Source organism: Elaeis guineensis, chromosome 11, assembly GCF_000442705.2.
Source record: "Elaeis guineensis isolate ETL-2024a chromosome 11, EG11, whole genome shotgun sequence".
Classification (NCBI taxonomy): domain Eukaryota; kingdom Viridiplantae; phylum Streptophyta; class Magnoliopsida; order Arecales; family Arecaceae; genus Elaeis; species Elaeis guineensis.
This window is the reverse complement of record NC_026003.2, coordinates 119,193,093-119,215,707: the sequence shown is the minus strand read 5'-3', so window position 1 is coordinate 119,215,707 and position 22,615 is coordinate 119,193,093. Positions and strand designations below refer to the sequence as shown.

General features: G+C 37.2%; 1 protein-coding gene across 4 annotated transcripts; it reads left to right on the top strand.

Moving 5' to 3' along the window:
- Positions 1–2,952: 2,952 nt before the first annotated feature.
- LOC105053816 (inactive poly [ADP-ribose] polymerase RCD1) lies at positions 2,953–22,578 on the top strand. 4 transcript variants are annotated; one of them, XM_029267313.2, is made up of 8 exons: positions 2,973–3,161; positions 13,034–13,103; positions 16,973–18,241; positions 18,453–18,694; positions 18,788–18,864; positions 19,260–19,445; positions 19,529–19,624; positions 21,875–22,281. In XM_029267313.2, the coding sequence occupies exons 3-8, from the start codon at positions 17,124–17,126 to the stop codon at positions 21,914–21,916; spliced, it is 1,761 nt and encodes a 586-aa protein (XP_029123146.1). In that variant the 5' UTR covers positions 2,973–3,161; positions 13,034–13,103; positions 16,973–17,123; the 3' UTR covers positions 21,917–22,281. The 4 variants fall into 4 exon arrangements, with proteins under 4 accessions (XP_010933420.1, XP_029123146.1, XP_010933419.1 ...); XM_010935117.4 differs by lacking the exon at positions 21,875–22,281 and adding an exon at positions 22,301–22,578 and having other exon boundaries at positions 2,974–3,161; XM_010935118.2 differs by lacking the exons at positions 13,034–13,103; positions 21,875–22,281 and adding an exon at positions 22,301–22,578 and having other exon boundaries at positions 2,953–3,161.
- The last annotated feature ends 37 nt before the right edge of the window (positions 22,579–22,615 follow it).

The window sequence follows — 22,615 nt, the reverse complement described above, 5'->3', positions numbered from 1 at the left end:
CCCGCTTTCTCTCCAGTCTTCTTTTCTTAAGCAAGGGCCCAGCTGTTCTCTTTTACTTACTACCGCCAAGGTGGGAGTGGGATTTATTTTATCATGGGAGATGGTTCCTAGGGGGGAAAAGGAACCAAGCCAAAGAGTGAAAGTGAGACAGAGAGAGAGAGGAAGAGAGTTTTTGAAAGTTAGAGAGATAAGATGGTGAGCTCAAGCGTAGGAGGTGATAGCAGGAGCAAAGAGACGCTGGAATGATGGCACTCCACGAGGCCCTTAGGAATGTTTACCTCAATGCGGAGTGGACTTACTCCATCTTCTGGACTATCCATCCTCGACCATGCACACCCCTTCTGCTAGCGCGGATGAGGGGTGGGGAGCCCACTGGCAATGGGGATGTAGCGGGCAAGCGGACGGAGCCTTCTGGAGGCAGTGGGCGAGGTGATGGGGACGGCGAGGCCGCCGACGCGGGCGAAGGGAGGAGAGACCACGGGTGCGGAGATGCAGCGAGCTATCGGACGGTGGCGGCACACGATTGGACGCACCGATGAGATGGAAAGGCAACGGAAGAGCTTTTCCAAAAAAAAGAAAAAAAAAAGAAAAAGCAGTTATGGATGACCGATTCAATAACCGGCTAGAAAATAAATTTACTTTAATAACCCTATTTAATCAACGGCTATGATGTATCTTATTTTAAAAAATATATATTTAAAAAATACCGTAGCAACTCTCCAAAAGAAATTATCTATATATAAAATATATAGATTTATCTTCAATCTTATTAAATTATATCTAATTGTGTCAATGAAATTGATAGATGATTGAGCCTCCAATTCAACAACTATTGATCCAATGAAACCATCAGAAACTTTTTTTTGCATTTTAAATTTCATATTTGATCCTATCTTACACAATTTGACTCAATCCAAAATTTGCTTAAAATAGGGTTGGGTTTGATTGAGTTAGAGAAGTCCCAGCATATAACAGGTTGGATTGATTCATGTTGAGAGATCTAAAGATTAATCAGGCAAAAGCAATTACGGCATTAGGTACAGATAAATCGGAGCATGAATGCAATAATTGGATGGTGATTTGTTAATTAAAAATCATTGGTCTGATGGAGATCTTCACTGAAGTGTGAAAAAAAGTATGGTATCTCTGTGTGATAAATATATTAATCATGGTCCGCATCAAAAGGGTGTGTTTTACTATTTATTTACGGATAGGTGTGTATGTAAATAGTTTTTTAGGCCAATGTTATAATTTAGGAGGATAGCCTTCTTTGAATCTCAAGGAAGGCTGTTTTTTTTCAAAAAAATTAAATTTCAAAAAATGAAAGTGTAAATGTGCTCTCAAATCTCTTATGATTTAAGTAACAAGATGGTTAGAGGATATATTTATGTCGATCAATATTACATTATAAATAAAAAATTTTAGATTTTGAAATAATTTTTTATTTTTTAACGAAAATATCATAAAATATCTTTTCATATAAAAAGAGAGAAACTGTATGTCCAGTAAGATAATCTTGAGAAAAATCTTTATAGTAAAATGCATTTTTCTCACTGCTAGTTCTAGCCATATGGTAGAAAATATGATGATAAAAGATAAGATTGATATCTCCTTTTATATATATATATATAATTTCAATGAAATTATTTTTTAATTATCTTAGCTGTGTCTTTAATTTTTTATCTCATAAGCTAATGACCTGATATATATGATTCATTTCATAACTTTATTTTGCAAACAAAAAAAAACTTCAAAGTTGAGATAATAGCATTTAAATATAATTTATTTTTAAATTGAACAAACTAAAGACTTTAGTGTTGGGTTGAGAATTCAAACAGAGATGTTGTATCTAAAGGTGTAATCAAGTTGAGTTGAGTCAAATAACTGAAAGCTTGAATCGATTCAAAATGCTCAGATTTGAAATTCGATTCGAGATTGATCAAACTTTAATATATTAAGTTTGAGTTCGGTTCGATGAAAAATAGATAAAACTCGAGATTGATTCAACTTGATTCGAATATCAATCATTTATACTCGAATCCGAATTCGAACTTGAAATCAAGCCTTATTCTACAATAATATATTTATTAATATATATTATAAATAAAAATAATAATATTAGAAATATATATAAATTTAAATATACTCAAAAATTTTCAAATTAAATATTTTACTATTTGAGTTTTACTCGAAAAATTATTTGAATTGCTCAAACTCAATAATAATTGAGTCGAATCAAATTTTAATAATTTACGGATGATTTAACTTATTTGCATCTCCAATCGTATCCCTCGATAAGTCTTCCTACCTCTCTCTAACTGGTTGTTCTTTTGTTTGTGAGACATGGTATTTTATGCCCGATAGAAGGATGCTTTTGTAAAAGTTTGCGAAAAAACTTAGCCATGTGAGACTTGCGATTAAGCTTATACTTTCATTTATTTAAAGTGTTGCATTCAAAAAGTTTATCTCCCTTGATGCTCGGTAAAGGAGGCCATCCTTTCAGCTTTAAAGCAGCCGAAAATAGTTTGCAGGTTCTCCAATCTAATTAAACAAATAGAAAAAAAAAATCTTTTCAATAAATGGACATGGAATCACCATCCAATTTTAGTACTTCATTGACCATTTACCGTATGATTATTTGACCTACGCGCGGCTGCATCCACACTAATCCTGTCATACGTTAAATCGTCTGTGCCCTTCGTTACCAGTTGGTCAACTCCCGGTAAAGGTCAAATGTAAACCGACTTTAGAATTAGAAGCCCACCACCCTAAACCCCACCCGAAAACGGACCGTCCATCTCCTGGAGCCACGTGTCCCCCAACCAGCGTCCACCTGGTCCACGGAGACTACGCATACATCGACCCTTAAATATCAGACCCTATCAACGGCCAGATCTCGATCATCAGTACTCTAGCAACGTCCCACCCGTCGGATCATCGCATGTCGGCGTTGTGGCATCATTTGCTTTTGGCGCAAGAAAGAGGGCTACCGCCGACCGTCCGCTATTTCTACCCGCCTCTCTCTCGCCGTCATCTCTTCGCTCCTCTTCTCGTTCTCGGAAATCGAGGGTCCGAAGCCCGGCCCGACCTTTGAGAATCGAGAGAGAGATAGAGCCCTTCTTCGCAGAGATGAAGTATTTAACAATCGCTAACGGCCAAAGGTATCGATTCTTCGATTTCTAGATCTCCTTCTCTCTGTCGAATCAAGGTTCGTTCTTGCTTTCACCATCTCGTGAAGATCTATTTTTTCTGTTATGAAGTTCTTGAAGCGGATCGGCGTCTGTTTTGGTTTGATCTGTTGCATCCGATTGCGATCTTTGGAGCTAGATCTGTTGATTCCTTTATTGTTTTACTATTTCTATGTTCCAGGCGAGGGTTTAGGTTTCGGGATCCTTCAAGAAAAGTTGGGATCTTGGAATTGTTTGGGTGGAATTGAGGGATCGATAGGTATTAGATGTTGTTCGATGCTTGATCTTGTTTCGTCGTGACGCAGTGCGCGTGGGTGGGTTGCATTGCATGGTTGATTTCATGGGATGTTGAAGGGGAATTCTGCTGGGGAGACGCGATTCATGGTGGTTCATCGTGTTCCAGGCCCTGGGATTTCTTGAATTTCGTGACAATACTTTTTCATTCATTTTTTTTGTTTCCATGGTTAATTCTAGTAATAGTTGTACCATATGTTGCCAGACTTGCATGAGGAAGGAAGAGAATGATGTCACATAATATCAGTTTTGCTTTAAAAATATCGTGGGTATCAGGGAATAGTTTTCCTTGATATGTCTAGATATCATCGCATACATCTAGAAAGCCGTATGCTTTGGAAGGAGCTTGTACAGTTTGGGAATGAATTTTTATTGATAAAAAAGAAGAATCTACTTCAACCAGTACGTCCTTAGGCACGGCCATACATAACATATAAATCACACTTGGAAAGGGTGGATAAGTAGCTAGAGCAGCAGGTGCTGTAGCGAAACTGATTGCAAAAGAGGGTAAATCGGCCATATTAAGATTACCATCTGGGAAGGTCCGTTTGATATCCAAAAACTGCTTAGCAATAGTCGGACAAATGGATAATGTTGGGGTGAACCAAAAAAATTTGGGTAGAGCCGGATCTAAGTGTTGGCTGGATAAGCATCCTGTAGTAAGAGGAGTAGTTATGAATCCTGTAGACCAGAGGTGAGAGTCTGCGTTATGGATTTTTGCTTATAGCAAGCATGGTTTTAGGGTTAACAATGGCTACAAATTGAATATTTGAGTTGTTGCTTATAGTCGAATATGGGTTTTAGGGGGGAAATTGCTTGCCCATTCTATTCCTGCTGTAAATTTCCATCATAGCCACCATATTAGTTTGGTTAACAGGTGTGATTTTAGGTTGCTATTTTTTGATGTTACAATTATCAAACACAGCATCCATTCAATGAGGCAGGCATGAAGATATGAAAAAGGATTAGCTTATTGATTGGGATGAGATTTTTTTGATATTGTTTCAGTAAATATCGCTTGTTTGTAGAGGTAAGAACAGTCCATATGACAATGACGCAACTTTTTTGCTTCAGGTTATTGAGGTTACTCATTATGGAGCAACATTTCGATCCTTATAAATGACAAGAGTGGACAAATTGACTTACCTAACCATTATCTAGTTGCAATATCATTGGGGATTGGGCAATTGGCATTAAGGGAACTTTACAAATACTCCTTGAAAAGAGTGAAGTAGGAAAAATTAACTTTAAATTGTTTATTTATAAATTATAGTGCTAGCTAATTGGCATGTCTACATCCAAGCATCGGCTGAATTGGTATGATGTTGCAATCTTAGTTATCAAGCATTTGTCCGGTCAACAATTTTCAAGTGTGCAGTTGATAGTTTTGCAAGTTTTCATGCATCACTACAATGTTTGTTGCCATACTATATGTGACAGCTTTCTTTGCTATTACAAACTTTGGAGGATTTGTATCCTTGAATGCTGCTTATTTTCAGAAATCACTTAAAGTAAGGTTTTAAATCTCGTGGGATAGAGGTGTCCCAGTATCTCCATAGAGTGGGATGTTTCGTTGTCCCGTCTTGTCCTGTCTCATCTCGATAGATATCCTCCATCTCTCCTCTTCTTTTTTTCTTTATTTCTTTCTTTTTTTCTTTTTCTTTTTTTCTTTCTTTTTTTTTTTCCTTCCTTCTTTTCTTTCTTTTTCTTCTATCTTTTTTCTTTTCTTTTTTTCGTTCGTTTTGTCATCCCTTTCTTTCTTTTTTCCTTTTTGTTCTTCTTTCTCTTTTCTTTCTTCCTTCTTTCCTATTTTTCTTTTGTTTTCTTCCTTCATTTTTTCTTTCATTTTTCTTCTTCTTCTTTTCTTTCGCTTTTTCCTTTTTCATCTTCCCTTCTTTCCTCTTTTTTCTGCATGGATGGGTTTCGGAGTTTCGATACCGTCCGAATCTCGTTTTCTCTCAGGAACGGGATGGGACGACTGGGATGCTCCAGTCCCACCTGGACGTAAAACCTTGACTTAAAGAAGGAAGACATATCCTCTACTTATCAGATGACCTAATCTTATGATTTACATTGACTTGCCATTCAGTGGAACAAGATCAGATCTTCACTGGAGTTGGCAGGCTAATTTTATCCATGTGTCCTAATGTCCTTATGTACACTTTTAGATTTTTAAGCTCTTTCTGTTCCATCAATGTTGTCATATAGATTCATATTATTGGATCATACTCTAGCATTTTCATGGTGTTTGATAGCTGAGTTTCTGCTAGATTTGTGAGACATGGCATTCTCAGTGATGAAGTGGATGTTAATCCACTTAACAGCTGCTGACTCTGGAGGCAGTGGCCTGAGATAAACTCGGGGTGCCTTTCTAATTGTTTGCCCATATTCTTTACAAATATTCCACATTCTTGGTTTAAAGCAGGAATATAGGCTTAGACTAGCTGTGGCCATATGTGATGCATATGAACATTGGCATACCTGTGTTCAGCACTATACAACATCCGCATTTAAAGTTTAGCATTAGTTGTGTATTCAGTGAGAAAATTGTTGGATACTTGTTAGACGTGTTGCTATTGAATTATAATTTATGTTTCCGTATTTTTCACTGTATCTTGAATCCCTAACACGAATAACAACAGCTTGAACTTTTTGATGTCCATTTTTTTTCTGGATAAATATGTAAGAGGTGCTCCCATGGTTACCATTTTCATAAATTACAATCAAAGGGTCTTAGTAATCAAATAAAATCAATATTTAGCATATATAATATAGTTTTTTATTTATTTGTTCATCTGTATCATTTCCCCTAGTTTCCTCCTAAGTTTTGTAGTATGGACCTTGTTCATATCGTGTTGTATCATCATGGTTTTTCCTACTCTCATATTTATGTTTCATTTTGATATTCATGTGTATTTACATGTGTTCGTAGAAGTATAAACCAAGTCATCTGTGACTGTGATGTATTTATGGAAGCAGTTCATGAATAATGTCAATATTCACTGTTCCTAATTTATGATGGAAATAGGTCATGCATGATCTTATGTGTTTCCTATAATTCTTGAATTGTAATGTTAGGTATTATTTTCATTGGAAGAATATAACTTCATCAGAATAACAAGTCTTAGGCCCCGTTTGGCAAACTTTTGGGGAGCTAGAAAGCACTTTTTGGCCTTTCAAAAGTATTTTTGGATGTTATAATGGTGTTTGATAAAAAAAATTTATAGGTTGTTTTGGCTTTTACAGCAGGCTGAAAAAGGTCAATTTGGGAGAAGCTCTATTTTGGAGCTTCTCCCCATAAGTGCTTTCTTGTAGATGTTGGGAAGCTGTTTTATCTTTAATGAAATTTTCAGGGTGACCAAAATGCCCAGGAACAAATGTATATTTGATATGATATTTAGTTATATCATATCATGTTATATCTTACTATATTATGTTATATCATTATAATATTACATTATAATAATATGCTATGTATTATTATTATATAATAACGTTATTATATGGCATTACTATGTTACATTATAATATTGTATTATGCGATGGTACATTACTATATCATATCATATCATATTATGTTATATTATTATGCTATAGTATACCATATTATATTACACTATATTACAATAACATCATACTATAGTCTAAAAATATATCACTATATATTATATTACAACAATATTATGCTATGTAATATTAATTTAATATGTAATATTATATGGTATTATACTTTATTGTATAATACTGCGTAATGTTCTTTATTGTCATTTTGTCATATCAAAAGCATTATCAATTTGGTTACCATACACATGTTAAAGTTCCACAGTACTTCAGAAATGTAGTTACCAAACAATAAACAATTTTTTGTAAAAGCTTTACTTTCAAAAACTTTACTTCTCAAAAGCTCTACTTCCAAATGCTTTACCACCAATAACAATCGCAAACAGGGCCTTAGTTTGTGTAATCTTATTTGTTGGTGGTTTATTACATTTAAGCTGCAATAATATTTTGTGGTTTTAATTGGCAAAGCTGTGGAATTCCTTTGTTGTTGCTGTTGCGATCCAACACCACCCTGGCACCACCTAGATCTGATGCCACTTGTTGGACAGAATCCGGTATCACTCATTGTAGCATGAAGAAAGAAGAAATAAAAATAGAAATACATAATCAAGTACGTGGGATAGCCTAAGTGCTACTTTCATTGGGCATGCAAGCTTCACTATAAAAGAGAAAATAAGTACAAAAGGAGATTCTCATACTCTCAACTTTTCGTACACAAATCTCTCTCAACTAGAAGCTATCATCACAAAAGCTCTCTCAAAATCTTTCAAGAAGATCCACTCACAGATCTGCCAGTACCAGGGTCCTTGACGCTCCTGGACGCTTTCTGTGATGCAAATCGCTTGATTATGCCTTTGCAGTGCTCTGCCTGATGCTTTGTTTGCTCTGCCTGCGTCTGCTCTACCGGCTGCTCGCTTTCGACGCTCGTTGGACTCTCTCTCGGTGGCTGCCAGAGATCCCTCGACTTCTCCTCGGTCTCTGTTCGCCCACAAGGCTGTTTATAGCCCCAAAACCCTCACTGTATTGGAGTTGCAGCTCGATTAGGACTCCAAAAGCTTCTCGGCCGTCCGATCGTGCCTCAGATCGAAAACTAGCCATTAGATCGCGATCGGCATTGATAACAGTCATCCGATCGTGCACAATGCCCAAGAAACGCTCGTGAAACGTCTCCAGTCCACTGTGGACCGCGAGAAGCGCAGGGAAAACGGTCGCCTGGTCCACACAGCTCTCCATGCACCGTCGGTCCATCGTGGACCGGGTCATGTGGTCACGGGCTGCATGCTCGTGCACCCGCCTGGGCCTGGGCCGTGCCCACAAGCGCGCGTGCTTGGGCCGAGCCCATGCGCTACTGGGCCGCGCTCATGGGCCTGGGCCTCCTGCTGTCTTCTGGCTTGCTTGCTGTGGCCCCTTGGTCCGCACGCGGCATGCCCCACTGCTCCATGTCTTCAGATTCTTTGCGACGTGCTTTTCAAGCTGGGTTTCTCTGTATCTAGGTTTTCGCTCCTGTGGGTCGAATTTGAGGCGTTTTTCCTAAAAATTGCTTAAGAAAGAGTTTGGTAGCAAATTTTTAGGAATATCTTCCCATCGGAAACTTTCATGTAATCCAAAGATGGATTGCAAGTTGCAAGATAATTTTGTTCTTTCCATTCCATTCCATTTTCACTTGGCTTTGGACATATCCATATATGTATGCTGTAAATGGAGAAGTTCAGGATCAGATATTGTATGTAATTTATGTAATTGAAGAGTGTTTTAAACTTCAAAAAAAAAAAAAAAACTGTGTCGAGAGACATATTATATCCTTTATTGGGTAAATTCTCATGCCTTTTCCTTCTTCTGGTATAAGATGAAATGTCCTATAAAAAATCAACATGCATGCAACCTCTTTTTAGCGCAATGCCAATTTTTTTTCCATAATAGGAGTACACTTCTAGTGCCCCTGGGGCATCTGCGATTCAATACATCAACTTTGGCTATCACATGATTGTATAGTAAAACTAAAAATTATCACTTCCATTGGCTTCTGTATCTCCTACTCTTTCGTCTTTATGTTGAAGCAAGTTGCTTATATGTTAACATTTAGATTTTGCAAATGACTTTGGTTCACTGACACAATAACATATTTGACCATCAAGACCAAGGTTTGCCGTGCTGATATTAGACCCTGGACCGGTTGGCCAGTGCTACGGTTTGGTATGCTGCTATACCATTCCGTGTTGGGGCTGAATCGACATAGCAGAGGAGTGGAGAGGGAGAAGGAAAGAGAGGAAAAGAGTGAGAGGGAAGGAAAGGGAGAGGAGGAAATGGCCGTTGGAGTTGTGGCGGAGGCCGTGGGTCTCTGTTCGATTGAAATAGGAGTTTCGATCTTTATTTCTTTTTTATTTTGGATCTATGGAGTGAAGTTGGTAACGGAGTTACGGACTTTCTTATTATTTTTCTATTCTGTTGCCAACTTCGCCTAATAGATTCAAAATAAAGAAAAAAAGGGACCAAAATCTCTGTTTCAATTGAATGGAGGCCCACGGCCTCTGCAATACCTTTGGTGGCTTTTAAAGGCCGTTTCTCCTTCTCCTTTTCCTTCCCTCCCCTTCTCTATCTTTCCTCTCTTTCCTTCTCCTCTCTCTTGAGCTGTGTTGGATTGGAGTGAGGCCCACCACTGTAACAATGGCAGCATGGTCTCATCATCCCTCCGGCAGCCTATTAGAGGCCATTCACCTCTCTCCATTTCCTTCCCTTCCCTTTCCTCTCTTTCCTTCTCTGTCCCCTGGTTCTTCGTTGGTGTCTCGTTTTGCCAGAATTGTCCCAGTCCACCGTCAAGATGGTTCGGCATATCCCAAATCAGACGGTTCAAGATAGTTCAGCCTTCTATGATGAAGACCATTAAAGATATAGTAAACTTAATCATCTTTGTTTTTTGTGTTTTCAATCAGAGTCCATTTTAGACTATTAAAGAAATAATGAACTTACTGAATCATCTTTGCTTTTTGTGTTTTCAATCGTAGTCCATTATGTATTTCTTAATTGGACTTGTTTTCTTGTATGAATCTCCTTTAAGGCATTGCTAGTTTGTGGTTTTGTGTTCACATGATTTTTATTTAATAAATAATCCAGATAAGCTGCAATTTGCAGAATACCTAAAGCTCTTTAATCCATGATATTAACTGAGCATCATTTTGGTATGTCATGTTAGTTTTCTCTAGGCCATCTTTTTCTCACTATTTTACCATAGCAAGAGATTTGCAATAGGTATTTTTTTTAAAAAAAATCATTTCCATGGCGGCTTTTTCTTTCTTTTTTTTTTTTTGTGTCAAACTGTGTACTCCTCATTGCATTTACTTTGGGTGGCGCAGCATTGTAGCTATAGATTTGGCTGGTGGTTTTTTGGTGTACATAATCGAGTCTATTAATCTCATTTTGCTAACTCATTATTGAAGCTCGGGATACTAGTCTAACAATAGATATGTGCTACTAGATGCTGTTATTTTCTTCAAATGTTGTCATGATCTCATGTAATGTATAACAAACTTATGTAAGTCAATTCTTTTGTCAAAGTTCATAAGAATTCTTGGAAACACATACCCATTCTAATATTTAGTTTTTCTGACGGTCAATTTTACTACATGATCAAATGTGAGACGTGTTTGAAGTAAATTTAGTACAAGCCAGTTGTTGAAATGTGGGTTCCAATTTCAGATATTTAGTGTAAATTAGAGTTTTTAAAAATGACAAAAGTCACAAGAGTCCAATAATGATAAGCTATTGTTCAATATATTGTAATAGTCAAACATTGTCCACTTTGTAGCTTTTGAGTCGTGGAAAGTAATTTTGGATCACATTCTAATTGAAGCAAGGTTTGAAATACCGAGTTGTAGCTGCTTGTTCTAATGATCCGTACTTTATCAAGGCGTTCTTGATACACGGAGCCTCAATTCAGTACAAGGAGGCTTGATTCGAGCAAAAACTGTCTGAACTGCCCCCAAGCTGCTCAGACTAGGGGTGGGTCAAGCATTTTAGGGATAGATTGAAGTTGGTTTTCCTGAACCGATATCGGACAGCTCCTGAAGTGAGCAATATACTTGGGTACCGCTCAGGAAGTGGATTGAAGGGTGGTTTTTCCCTTGTTCACAACCATTCAGGGTAAAAGTAACAGAAGAAGGGACAAGCTGCTATAGGGATTTTTCACATTGGATCAACCAATTTAAAATCATTCTAAGCTAGAAATTCTATCGATCCAGGTACTTTTTTCCATGCTATTATTTTAAAAATCTCATTGACTATCCAATTACTAATCTGTGACATCGGCAAAAAATTAGGTGAAAAACTCCACTGGATTGAGATCATCAGATTTATGCTTAAACAGTTAACTTGATCACATTTTTTTCCTTAAAAAATATCACACTTTGAAAAGAAAATATGATTTTAAAAAAAATCCAAAATGCAGACCATCTTTGTTAGTACTGTGGCATGTGCCATGCCAACCCTTGGTCGAAATGGTATCAGTTCTTGGTTTTCAAACCTTGAATTGAAGTTGCTATCGATAAGCAAAAGCCACTTGTATAACTAGTTGAACCAGGCATGTCTAAAATAGTCATAAATGTACTGCTCGCATGACTTTACTTCCATGTCCACTAAGATGCAGCTAAATAATAGTATCTCTATGTGGAAACCTAGTCAATTATGTGTGCTACATTGGACAGGCACATGTTTTCCCGTTTTATCATATTCCTTGTATTGCTTATAGGGGCACTTCCCTGTCTTTGGCCAGTTTGGTGGGCTATTTCATTAATTGCCTGAGTGGATGTGACATACTAGAGCCTGTGATATAGTTGTTTGTTGCGTTTAAGATAGTTGATTCTTCAGCTTGCATGCACCAAATGTTTGTACAACTTCTGGTTCATATTTCTTATAAAGCTTACGATTGTAATTGGAATCATTTCTGTATTTACATAATGATGTTAAAATTATTACTGATGCAGCCATTGTTCTTGCATTTCATTGTTGTTGCTTTGTGTTATGTTTTCTTCACTGCATGGATTTTGTTTGTTACCTTATTTGTCTAGCGAGCAGACATGGTCTTGGGAAAGGGCAGAGCCAGGATGTTATTTTATTTTGTTTTATATTTTTGTGTGGTGGATTTATGATCAATAAACATACTAATATTTTCAGTCAGCAACTATAATTTTGCCATGAAACTTTATTATACCATGTACTGTCACAAATATTTGCTTGTATGCAACTAGTTATGAGTATCGATTGATAAATATTTTCAGTTGTTATTTCTTTGAATGGAGACAATTTATAGTTGACAGTTCGCTTAGTGGTGAAAATTTGCAATACTTGTTTACATGTTCACTTTCAAAAGAAGAGCTAGATGCTGGTATAGTCCAATTGATTTGTGAAATGTAAAAAACATTCTAGATGGTATGCATAATAATAGGTATTAATGAACAGCTGTTATGATTTATAACTAAAAAAATTGTTTCAATATTTTCTAACTAAATAAATATATATGGTCCTCTTAAGAAATTTGAAAAAGTATTTGTTAAATTTTGGATTGCTCTTTTTGAACTGGTTACCCCCTTCCCCCATCCCCCATTATAATGAGGACATGGACAGAATGGGGAGGTTGAAGTATGGACTCATGCAGGAACATTGTTAAGGAAAAAAAAAGGGGTCCAAGCCTTCTTAATCTAGCAGTGTAGCTTCACTCCATGTCTCTGGGGGAGGTGGATGCAGACAGAGTGGGGAGGTTGAAGTGTGCACTCATGTAGGAATATTGTACAGAATGGTCTGCCCCACCTTAATCGAGGACTATTGCTTCACTCCATGTCTTTGCAACCACTTGCACCCCTCTCTCTCCTCCTCCCATCACATGGTCATCCCAGTTCTTTGAAAAAACTGGGACAGATGGCAATTGACCCCTTCCTCCCTCCATAAATAGTAGTATTTGGTCTTAAATTGAGAGTAAAATTGTTTCATTTCATGGACAGATTATAGGTGGAAATGCTGTGATCCCGCCCATCAGGATGATGGCTATGTGGATGATGGTGACTCTATCAGGTGATCTGATGTTTGTTGGCTTAGGCATGCTTGATACATGTACCATAAGATTGGTTATTGTATTCCTGTCAAAACTTTGGTGATTTTTCTCTTCAATAAGTTCTTGAATCCAAGATTTAAACAATCATATCTAGAGGCATTTTTTCTAGATGGTTTATATAAACATAATGGGAACATGCTCTAAGAACTCATTTTTAGTTCCTTCAAAAACTTTGTAGGCATATTTGCCAAGTATTTGAATCTATGCATTCCAAACAAAGCATCTTGTTTGCGATTTGTATGTTGTTCTGATGCATACTTATTCTATTTGCTCTTTCGAACAGATTGTTTTCCTTTTCCTATGAAAGTGCTTCATGTTTGGATAATTGTATATTCTAACCTAGTGGTTGTTAAGTATGTTTTATGATTGTACATTTTGTTCCCATTGATTTTTCAATTTTTTTGGTTTCTTTATGTAATGTTTATTTGCCTTGTTAATGTGCTTTTGATGGTGAGTAGAATCTAGTTATTCATATGGTGAAGCAGTGAATAAACTTGCAAAATTTTAATGGTCTAATGAGGAAATACTATTTGACTATTATAGTATGATTTCTGGAGTTCATTGGCCTATTGGCAGGGCTCATCTCATGGTTATCTTATCTGGGACATCAGCATGAATCGGTATTGGTTAGGCAATAACTGATATGATGTATGGTCCCAGACATCAGAATGTGTCAATATGCATCAGATGATAGCTGGCATATTGCATACTATTTATTACAATTTTTTTTCCCTCAAACAGTATATGCTTTTATATTCAGAGATCCTAATTTTTCTTGGTAATGGCAGTCACCAAGATTGTTGAGAGCTTAGAATTAAGAACATGATCTTATTTCAAAAATTTTAATGACTGATTAAGAAGTGACGTGAAACTCTTGCAGTCATTTTGAGTTCTTGAGTGCACATTTTGTTGGCTCCAATGAAAAATCCTGGCTGTGTCTTGTACTGTGGCATACACTCAGGTGCCCAGGTGTCTGCTTGCAGAAATAATTGCCTATAATCATTGATAATTTGCCTGCAAAAACATTGGTGTCTCTGACTCTGTCTAACTTTTTCTTTTTTGTTGTCTAGACTTTTTACCAAGTCTTGGGAATTCCTTTGCAGTTGCTTATGGTTCTCATGATTTCAACTCATGTAGCCAATTAAGGCCTTCCTATCAATTATATAGTGTCCACGGGATGCCTGTCTCTTGTCCAAAGCTGCCTTATTGAAAATTATAATCGACAGAGAGCTGGGATTAAGTTGAGAGTTGAGTGTAAAATATTTTTGGCATGGTTTGCTATACTGCCCTGTACCACCCAATATAGGGTGTACCTTACTGTATTGATCTAGTACCTGTATGCTATCTCGTACCATATCGACATTGGGTATGCTGTCTTATACCATACTGAGCTGCATACCAACACTGTAATAGGATAGTACCGGTACGGGGTCCAATATCAAGACGGCAAATCTTGGTTTTTGGGCTGTGGTGTGATCTTTAAAGCCATGAAATGAAAATAGAGGATTGTTATAATTCATAAGGCTCATGCCGTGTGGAGGTGATAAGCTGCAGGTTATAGGTTAATGCTAGTCTGGTTGTTGACTTATTGCAATTTAAAGGGTCTTTTCGGTTGATCTAGTCATTTTGTTAAATGAACCACTTGTTGAATGGAGCGGAACCAATAGAAAAAATACTCCTTTTACTGTGTTTAAAAAGAAGGATGATGAATTCCAAGTTTTCATGGTCATGTCTGAGTCGCTGATGTTAAGGGTATGAGAGATGAGATCGTCAGATAATTTCACGGAGATCAAAACCCTTTTGGCCTTTTGGGGTATCTGTTGGATGGTTGAATATGATGATATTCCCTTCTAAAAGATTACAGGTTTGGATTGTTTCATTTCAGTCATTACTGTTAATGATGGGGTGGAAAGATGGAAGTGGCATTTGGTGAAGAAACATGTTTCTCTTTTTTGTGGTGATTGTATATGGCACTTCGTATCTCAAATTGGTAGGGTGATGATTGGTGGGGATTGTCTTTCAATATCATCCTGACTAGTAATTTATGCAATATAGATGAATGCACTATCCTATGCTAAGAATTGCATTATCCCCTTCTTATGTATACTTTCTGAAATCTAGAAGAGTTCTGAGGTTTGATCTCCTGGTATGCGAGCATGACCTATGTAAATAGCTTGAGTCCATGGTTTTGTGGAAGGCCCTTCTGCTTAAGTTGCCTTAGCTAGACCTTAGCACCAATTATTGTGGTTTCTAAGCTTGAGAGCTACGCATGAACGTTCTTGAATTTGTGATGCCCTAATATATTGTAGCAGTTCTAAGTTTGAGAGCTACGCACGGACATTCTTGAATTTGTGATGCCCTAATATATTGTAGGAGCCACATAGATCTCGCTGCTTCTTTTATGTTGAAGGTTTGTCTCATGCTGGTGGTTTGTCAAAAGTTTTCTGGATACATGATTCCTTTCATAGGATTAGAATGATGTTTATTGGTTCATCTGCATAAAATGAATAATAATGTTACTAATTCCTTTCACCTTCTGATTTGGAAAATTTTGAAGTCTTTTATAATATAAGTACCTCCATTCTAGTTGGGTGGTGATTCACCTTCAAAAATATAATCTTGCTGCTAGATGCTTATTGTCCAAACATGTCTGTTATTATACTGCTCCATAAATTCTATGGTTCACTGTGGATAGTCAATCGTAAAAACACTGCGACCCTTGAAGAGGAAAGGATGAGGTACTTTGTGACAGTAAATGCCTTTCCTGCAAGAAATTAAATTATTCCTCCTATATGCTGATTAGTTGTCCAGTGGTGAGAGATGCCTCTGGCAAGCCTTCAGCTAGGTCATTATTCAAAGAATGGAATTTGCTACCTTTGCAAGTGCTGGATGATGCAGGATGAGAGATATTTGTCTTTGGAAAAACAATACAGTGATGAATTTATTGAATAGATTGATGACTTTATGAGCTTCTTGGTGGGAGCAGAATGCCTAGCCCAGTTCTCTATTCAGTTTTATGATTTTGGTTCATGGACATGCTAGTCCATGAACCAAAACTCGAGTAACTTCTCTTTAATGCTGCTACAATCCAAGATTTAAGTAATGAAATTAGGAGCTATTCATTTCGATCTAGTCCTGCAGAAGGAAGGTACAAAGTGACAGTTATTTACTTTGCAATTTTGTTATCTTCTTTTTGTCGTTTGGGATGCTTTTCAGGCTTGCAAATTTTCTGCCAGTTAGGTATTGTGCATGTTCTGCTGTCTCATTTCCTTTGCAACATGGATGTAGAAGTTCTTTTCCCCCCAAATATAGACCTAGGTGACTTATTTATATCTAAATGTTGCTTTGGAAAAAGAAACCCCTTTATATCCAAATGTCACCATTCATGGCAGAAAAAATAATGTTTTCTTCTCTGCTGTAAGTGCAACCTGAGGACCTATATTGTTGCTTGGGATGAATTGGCGTGTTTTCACCTTTCCATTTGCATAATCAGCTGTAGAAGTCTTGTTATTTTAGGATTTTTAATGTCAATTTTTGATGCTTACCATTAGCTAGAACATCAGACTTTAGGTGCTGTCATCAGATATTTCATCACTAGTGGGTTATGCATGTGTCCATTCATTATCTTTATTTGTTTTCTTTCTCTTCTATTCTGCACTTTCTTCATGTTAAAGCTAAATAGCTGACAAGTAGCTTGTATCAGTTGTTTATATGTACACACACATATATATGGTTAAAAATGTTTGATTCCAATTTTCTTTGTTTTCATTCTTGTTTATTTTTCTCTTTGAGTAAATATTGATGCTAAATGGTGTGCTTATTTTTTCAGAGTCACCCTGCTTACTGTCATCTCTGGCATGAGCTTTACCTGGATATACCCTTTTGGGAAGTTGTAAATTACTGCAAATAAGCAGGCTTGGTGGAAGCAAGTCTGTTGCATAGAATTAACCAGTCGTTACTGTTCACTTTTGTTAAAAAAAATGGAAGTGAGGAGCGAAAAGGTGTTGGGTAAAAGCGGAAGAATTTTAGGCAATAAAAAGAGGAAGCGAGATTCTGCTGCACATTTAACTGATTGTGGCGATGTTTTGGTATCGCATCAGCCTGTTGCAGATCAATACCCTGTCAGATGCCATGATGCGAGGGAATGCAAATTGGGCTTCAGCTGTTATTCGGAAACACATATTGTTAAAAACTATCGCAACTTTTTGAGGAGTGGATTGCCACAGCGAGTGCTGTCTTACCAGGATGGTGAATGGAAAGATTTTCCTGAGAATATCATCAGTCTGGTCCGTGAAGATTTTCAATTAAAGAAGTCAATTATCGAAGCTATGTTTCAGAACCAGCAATTGTTGTTAGACTTTGTCCATATGGTTTGTGTAGACTTGAAAACAGGCCTGCAGAAGCCTATTGCTTGGATTGATGAACATGATAAATGCTTTTTTCCAGAATTGCATCCTGAATTTTATGCATCAAATGGATGTCATCATTCTAGCAAAGGGAAACATGTTCATATGAGTTGTGAGCCAAATGGAACACGTGATCTCAATGCGCATATTGAGATTGCTGTGAGTGCTGCTGAAAGCTCAAATTCAGGACCTGATGATGAGGTAATGTCTAATGTCAAGAGGGTTAAGACTGAAACAATTTTTGCCAGTAACCAGAATATGTATGCCGAGGTCAATGAAACAGTCGGAGAAAATGAGCCATGTTCTTTTGTCCCTCCAAAGGTCTCTGGTCTTGGAACTTCGCACGGAAAGTTGATTAAACCTGTTGGTGCTCCTTGTGTCAACAATGCTGTGCAAGATATGTTACTCCAGGGTTTGGGTCCCTTTATCGATGCAAAGGACATTCTTGGTATCTTCAGAACCCCTTTGAAAGATAACTTGGGGCAGATCCGCTTTAATCTTTTTCAAAAGCAGGTTGACATAACTAAGAATATCCGTGGCAATGCAAATGTCCGTTATGCCTGGCTTTCTACTTCTAGGGATGCTGTGGAAGATATTATGTTGCAGGGGATTATGAGGATAAAGAAGCCTGTGCATGGACCTGTGTATGGCATTGGCACTCATCTTGCACCAGCGAATTGCTCCAATATCTGGTAAGGCTTTATTCAACTTTTATTTTGTTTTTATTTCTATGCTATTTGGATAGCATTTAATTTCGGTACAGGTAGAATTGTCAACATCAATAATTCTGAACCTACTACCTTCCACCATATTGTTAGTGATGTTTCTGGCTTCTTTTTTTTGTGCTGATATCCTTTTTCAAGAAATATGCCTAACTTACAGATTACTGTTCACACTTCACAGTGCTAGTTATTCTGATGTCGACGAAAATGATGTTGTCCATATGATGTTATGCCGTGTAATAATGGGAAATGTGGAAGTCATCCACCGCGGATCAAAACAGTATCAGCCCAGTAATGAGAAGTTTGATAGTGGTGTGGACGATCTTCAAAAGCCAAAGCATTATGTTATATGGGATATGCACGTGAATACTCACATCTATCCAGAATATATTGTGGCTTTTAAAGTGTCTTCCACAGCCAGAGGTGATTTTCTTAGAATACTGTCATTTAGTTCATTCATTCATGTCTATTTCACTACAATTTTGTCTGAAAAAGATGTTTTTGATGTTATTGCAGAATATTTGATCGGTAAAGAAAGTATATCTAATGCATCTGCAATCACAAATTCAAGTCCACCTCAGAGCCTATCGCAGGTGTGTTCTGCATCCATGTCATGAAAGTTCAGAGTTACACTTCAGCTTTGACCAGTAAAACATTCTATTTATTTTGGTATATTGAAAGTCAAACTATACACACAAGCAATCAGGTTAGCTATGTCTAGCCATAGATTTGTCATTGATTTTGTGATTGCAATGCAAATGAAAAATCATCTTATAAACTGTTCCGTATGTAAGTAAAGTTCATCCTGGAATTCATTTTACAGGACATATAAAATAGGTGGAAATATTAGGAAAGGGAAGTTCAACTGTTTATTACCAAATTTCTTTGATAATGGTCTTTGAATCTCCATAATCACCATTGTAGAGCATGTTGTTCTTTGCAGCCTGGAATAATTAATTTTTTGATTGATTTTATTCTGTTTTGTCAGGATCAGGATAGGAACCCTCAACCACCTCCAGCTTTGGTAAATCAACCGCAAGCACCAGTGTTTGGTAGAGCTCCAAGAACTCCCACATCACCCTGGATGCCCTTCTCAATGTTGTTTGCTGCAATTTCGACCAAAGTGTCTCCGCAAGACATGGACTTGGTTAATACTCACTATGAAGAATTCAAGGTTTTAAATGTCTCCTGATAACTGTTTTCTGTTTTTATGGTTATTTGATATCTTCAAAATTTATATTTCTTTATTTTTACCAGAAAAGAAAGATAAGCAGGATTGACTTGATTAAAAAGTTGAGGCAGATAATCGGTGACAAACTGTTGATATCAACAATAATGAGACTTCAGCACAAGGTAAGTTTGCTGAATTGAAGAAATTGTCGCTTTTTTGTGTCCTCAGCAAATAGTTAGGTTTGTTTGACTATGAGATCTTAGGGTAGCAAACATAAAGCTTGCACAGCCAGCTTTTTTGGTAGTTGATGCTAAATTAAACTCTGATTATGTGGTGGCTGGAATTTGGTTTAACTAATAATTCAAAAGGATTATCTGAACCACCATGGACCAATCTGGCCACTTAGGGGGCGTTTGGTAGGATTACAAGATTACATGTAATTTTGTAATAGGTAATCAGATTACACTGTTTGTTTTGTTACTTTCACAGATAATGCTGCATTATATGTAATGCAGCATTACCTCAAAAAGAGGTAATCTGATTGCCTAGGGGGAGGTGGTTATGTGATTACATGTAATCTGACAATCCTGCAATTTTGCAACAAGATAACTTCAGGACCAAAATACCCCCATCAAAATAAATCAAAATAAATTAAAATAAATTATGGGTAGTCTCAGTTTGGTGAAAATAGAAAAGAAAACATAATGGGTGATGTTACGAAAAATGATTGGTTTCAAAATTAAGTTGTCATTGTAGAAGAAAATAGACAATAATCAATAAACAAGGATGGGGGTATTTTGAAAAAATTAGCTTATATTCTATGTAATCTAAATTGTATAACAAATACTGTAATGTAGGATTCCCTGTAATTTTACAACAACATTACTGCACATATCAAACACTGCAATATAGGATTCCTTATAATTTTATCAGATAACCACATTTCCTTTGCAATCACATTACCATAGCCACATTACCTATGTAATGCACCAAACGCCACCTTAGGTATGTCTGGACAAGTTTCAGAAGCAAGATCCACCATATCTAGAATGAAATCAAGTATCAAAACTCTGGGAAGTCATGACTTTTAATGCAGAAAGAATTTGTTGATGCAGTTGATTGGGAAGTTGATGCAGGGTCAAGATTTAGCTACTGCTCAAAGTTGAAAATTTTATAATATTCTTATTATTTTGATAATTTGTATCTTCTTTTAATTAGGATAGGAACCAAGTCCAATATGGGCTGGACTTCACTAGCATAGAAAGTTCTCATTCTCTTTTAACTAGAAAAGAAATCCAATTGAAATAAAAATGGTGGATCTCTATAAAATGTTGGAGAACTTGCATCTTCTCCTCTTTTAGCTAGAAGAAAAATCTGACTCAAATAAAGATGACCATACTAGTATAAATAGTGGTTGTATCTTATAGTTTTGGAGAGCAAGAATAGAGGGAGTAAAAGCAAGGAGCGTAGACCCTTCTTCCACTCATTAGAACCCTAAACAGATGGAGTGAAAGCAAAGTACATAGACTCTACTTTCCACCCATCATGTATACCATTATTTTGTGGATCATGGGACATTAATTAAAGTAAAAAGGCTTATAGTTTGCTTTCAAAAATTGTTGTTGTTTCGTATTTTAGTAGAGAGATTCGAGTTCAGCATGTTGAAGGAATTCCTTCTCCCCGATTGGATCTAATAATGGTAGTTATGGACTTTCATATGCCTCTTTGAGCTGTCCAGTTTTCATAACTATGGGCTTATCAGGGCTAAGGCAGGTTGCTTTGTGGATTGAACTTCGCCTTGTCTGAACCCATGCTTGGTTTGATTTGAATTCCGAGTGCGAGTAATAGTGATGGTGTGCCATGGATGTGGCCCAAAGTTGATCTAATAGGCAGACTTGGTTGCCATTTAGTGTTTGATATCTTGTGAAACAGTAGTGCTTGAGTTTTGATGTTTAAAATTTTGTTAGATCTCTCACTCTTTGATGCTGCTCTTAAATTTTAGAACTTCATTGTTGTATCAATTATGATTTTGTAGTTGCCTGCGTCCCACTTCACTAAATGTCTTATTGGATGGATGGTGCATCCTACTAATTGGTGCAAACAAGCCAAGCCAAGCCGAGTACCAAGTTACTGAGGTTGGGCTCAGCCTAGCCGGGTAGTGTTCAAACTCGGCTTGAGCTTGAGTTGAGCTCAAGAACGTGTTCAATCTCAGCTTGGCTTTGATGGAAGAGGCTTGGACTCAAATTGTGATTGGCTTGTTTCACCAATTGAACTGAATTTGAGCTTGAAACCAAGCTCGGCTGAAATGAACTTCCCAAGCTAAAAGAAAAACCTTAGATCTCCCCCTCCCCCACAAAACCCAAAAAAAAAAAAAAAAAAGAAAAATGATGAAAATGGGATTGGTATCTTTCTAATGTCACCATGGTTTCCAGTACCGTGGGAAGAAAGATATCACAAGAAGCTGTCGGACTTGAGGCTCTTATGGTGGAACAAAGGTAAAAAGGGGATGATCTCTGACAGTGAGATGGGCATGATCTCTTGGAATGCTGCCGGACTTGAGGCTGTCATTGCCATGCAAGGAGATAAGGGTACAATCTCTAGCAATGAGACAAGCACGATCTGTGGAACATCACTTGACTTGGTGCTTTCATGGTGGAAGCGAGGAGATAGGACGGCAACCCTTATCTTCTGCACTTTCTTTTTGCCAGTTGTGTATCCAGCTTGTTTTTCTAAACGCAGGAGGATATGCCTGATTGAGCGGAGAAACCGGCATCTGTGGTTACATGTTTGTCATTTTGTACTTCTTGTGCTGCTATTATTGATCGTTACTTTTAAAAAAAATTGCTTTCATTTTGCAGCTACCACCAATGGCGAGACATGAACCACCAAGATCCTGGGCTGGGAAGCTGCAAATGAAGCCTTGATCCAGTAAAAGCGTCTCTCCTTCCAATAAGCAAAGTTGGTCGACTTAGCTATCTCAGGTGAATGTGGACATGTAGGAATCAGGTTTGCATGTTCTTATTTCAGTGGTGTCAGAGAACTTGGTAGTCGGTTGATGACAGAAAGGATGTACTAGTTTCTGTAAAATATTTCAGAACGTATGGGGAACCATTAGAGCTGTACTCCCTTCTTTTCTCATGGAGTCTTTGTTGCTATACTTAGCAATGGTTTGA

Excerpts from the sequence above, each read along its gene's own strand:
- LOC105053816 (XM_010935118.2), top strand. The coding sequence starts at position 17,124 with ATGGAAGTGAGGAGCGAAAAGGTGTTGGGTAAAAGCGGAAGAATTTTA. Across the intron at positions 18,865-19,259 it reads CACCTCAGAGCCTATCGCAG|GATCAGGATAGGAACCCTCA; the intron begins GTGTGTTCTGCA and ends CTGTTTTGTCAG. Across the intron at positions 19,625-22,300 it reads TAATGAGACTTCAGCACAAG|CTACCACCAATGGCGAGACA; the intron begins GTAAGTTTGCTG and ends TTCATTTTGCAG.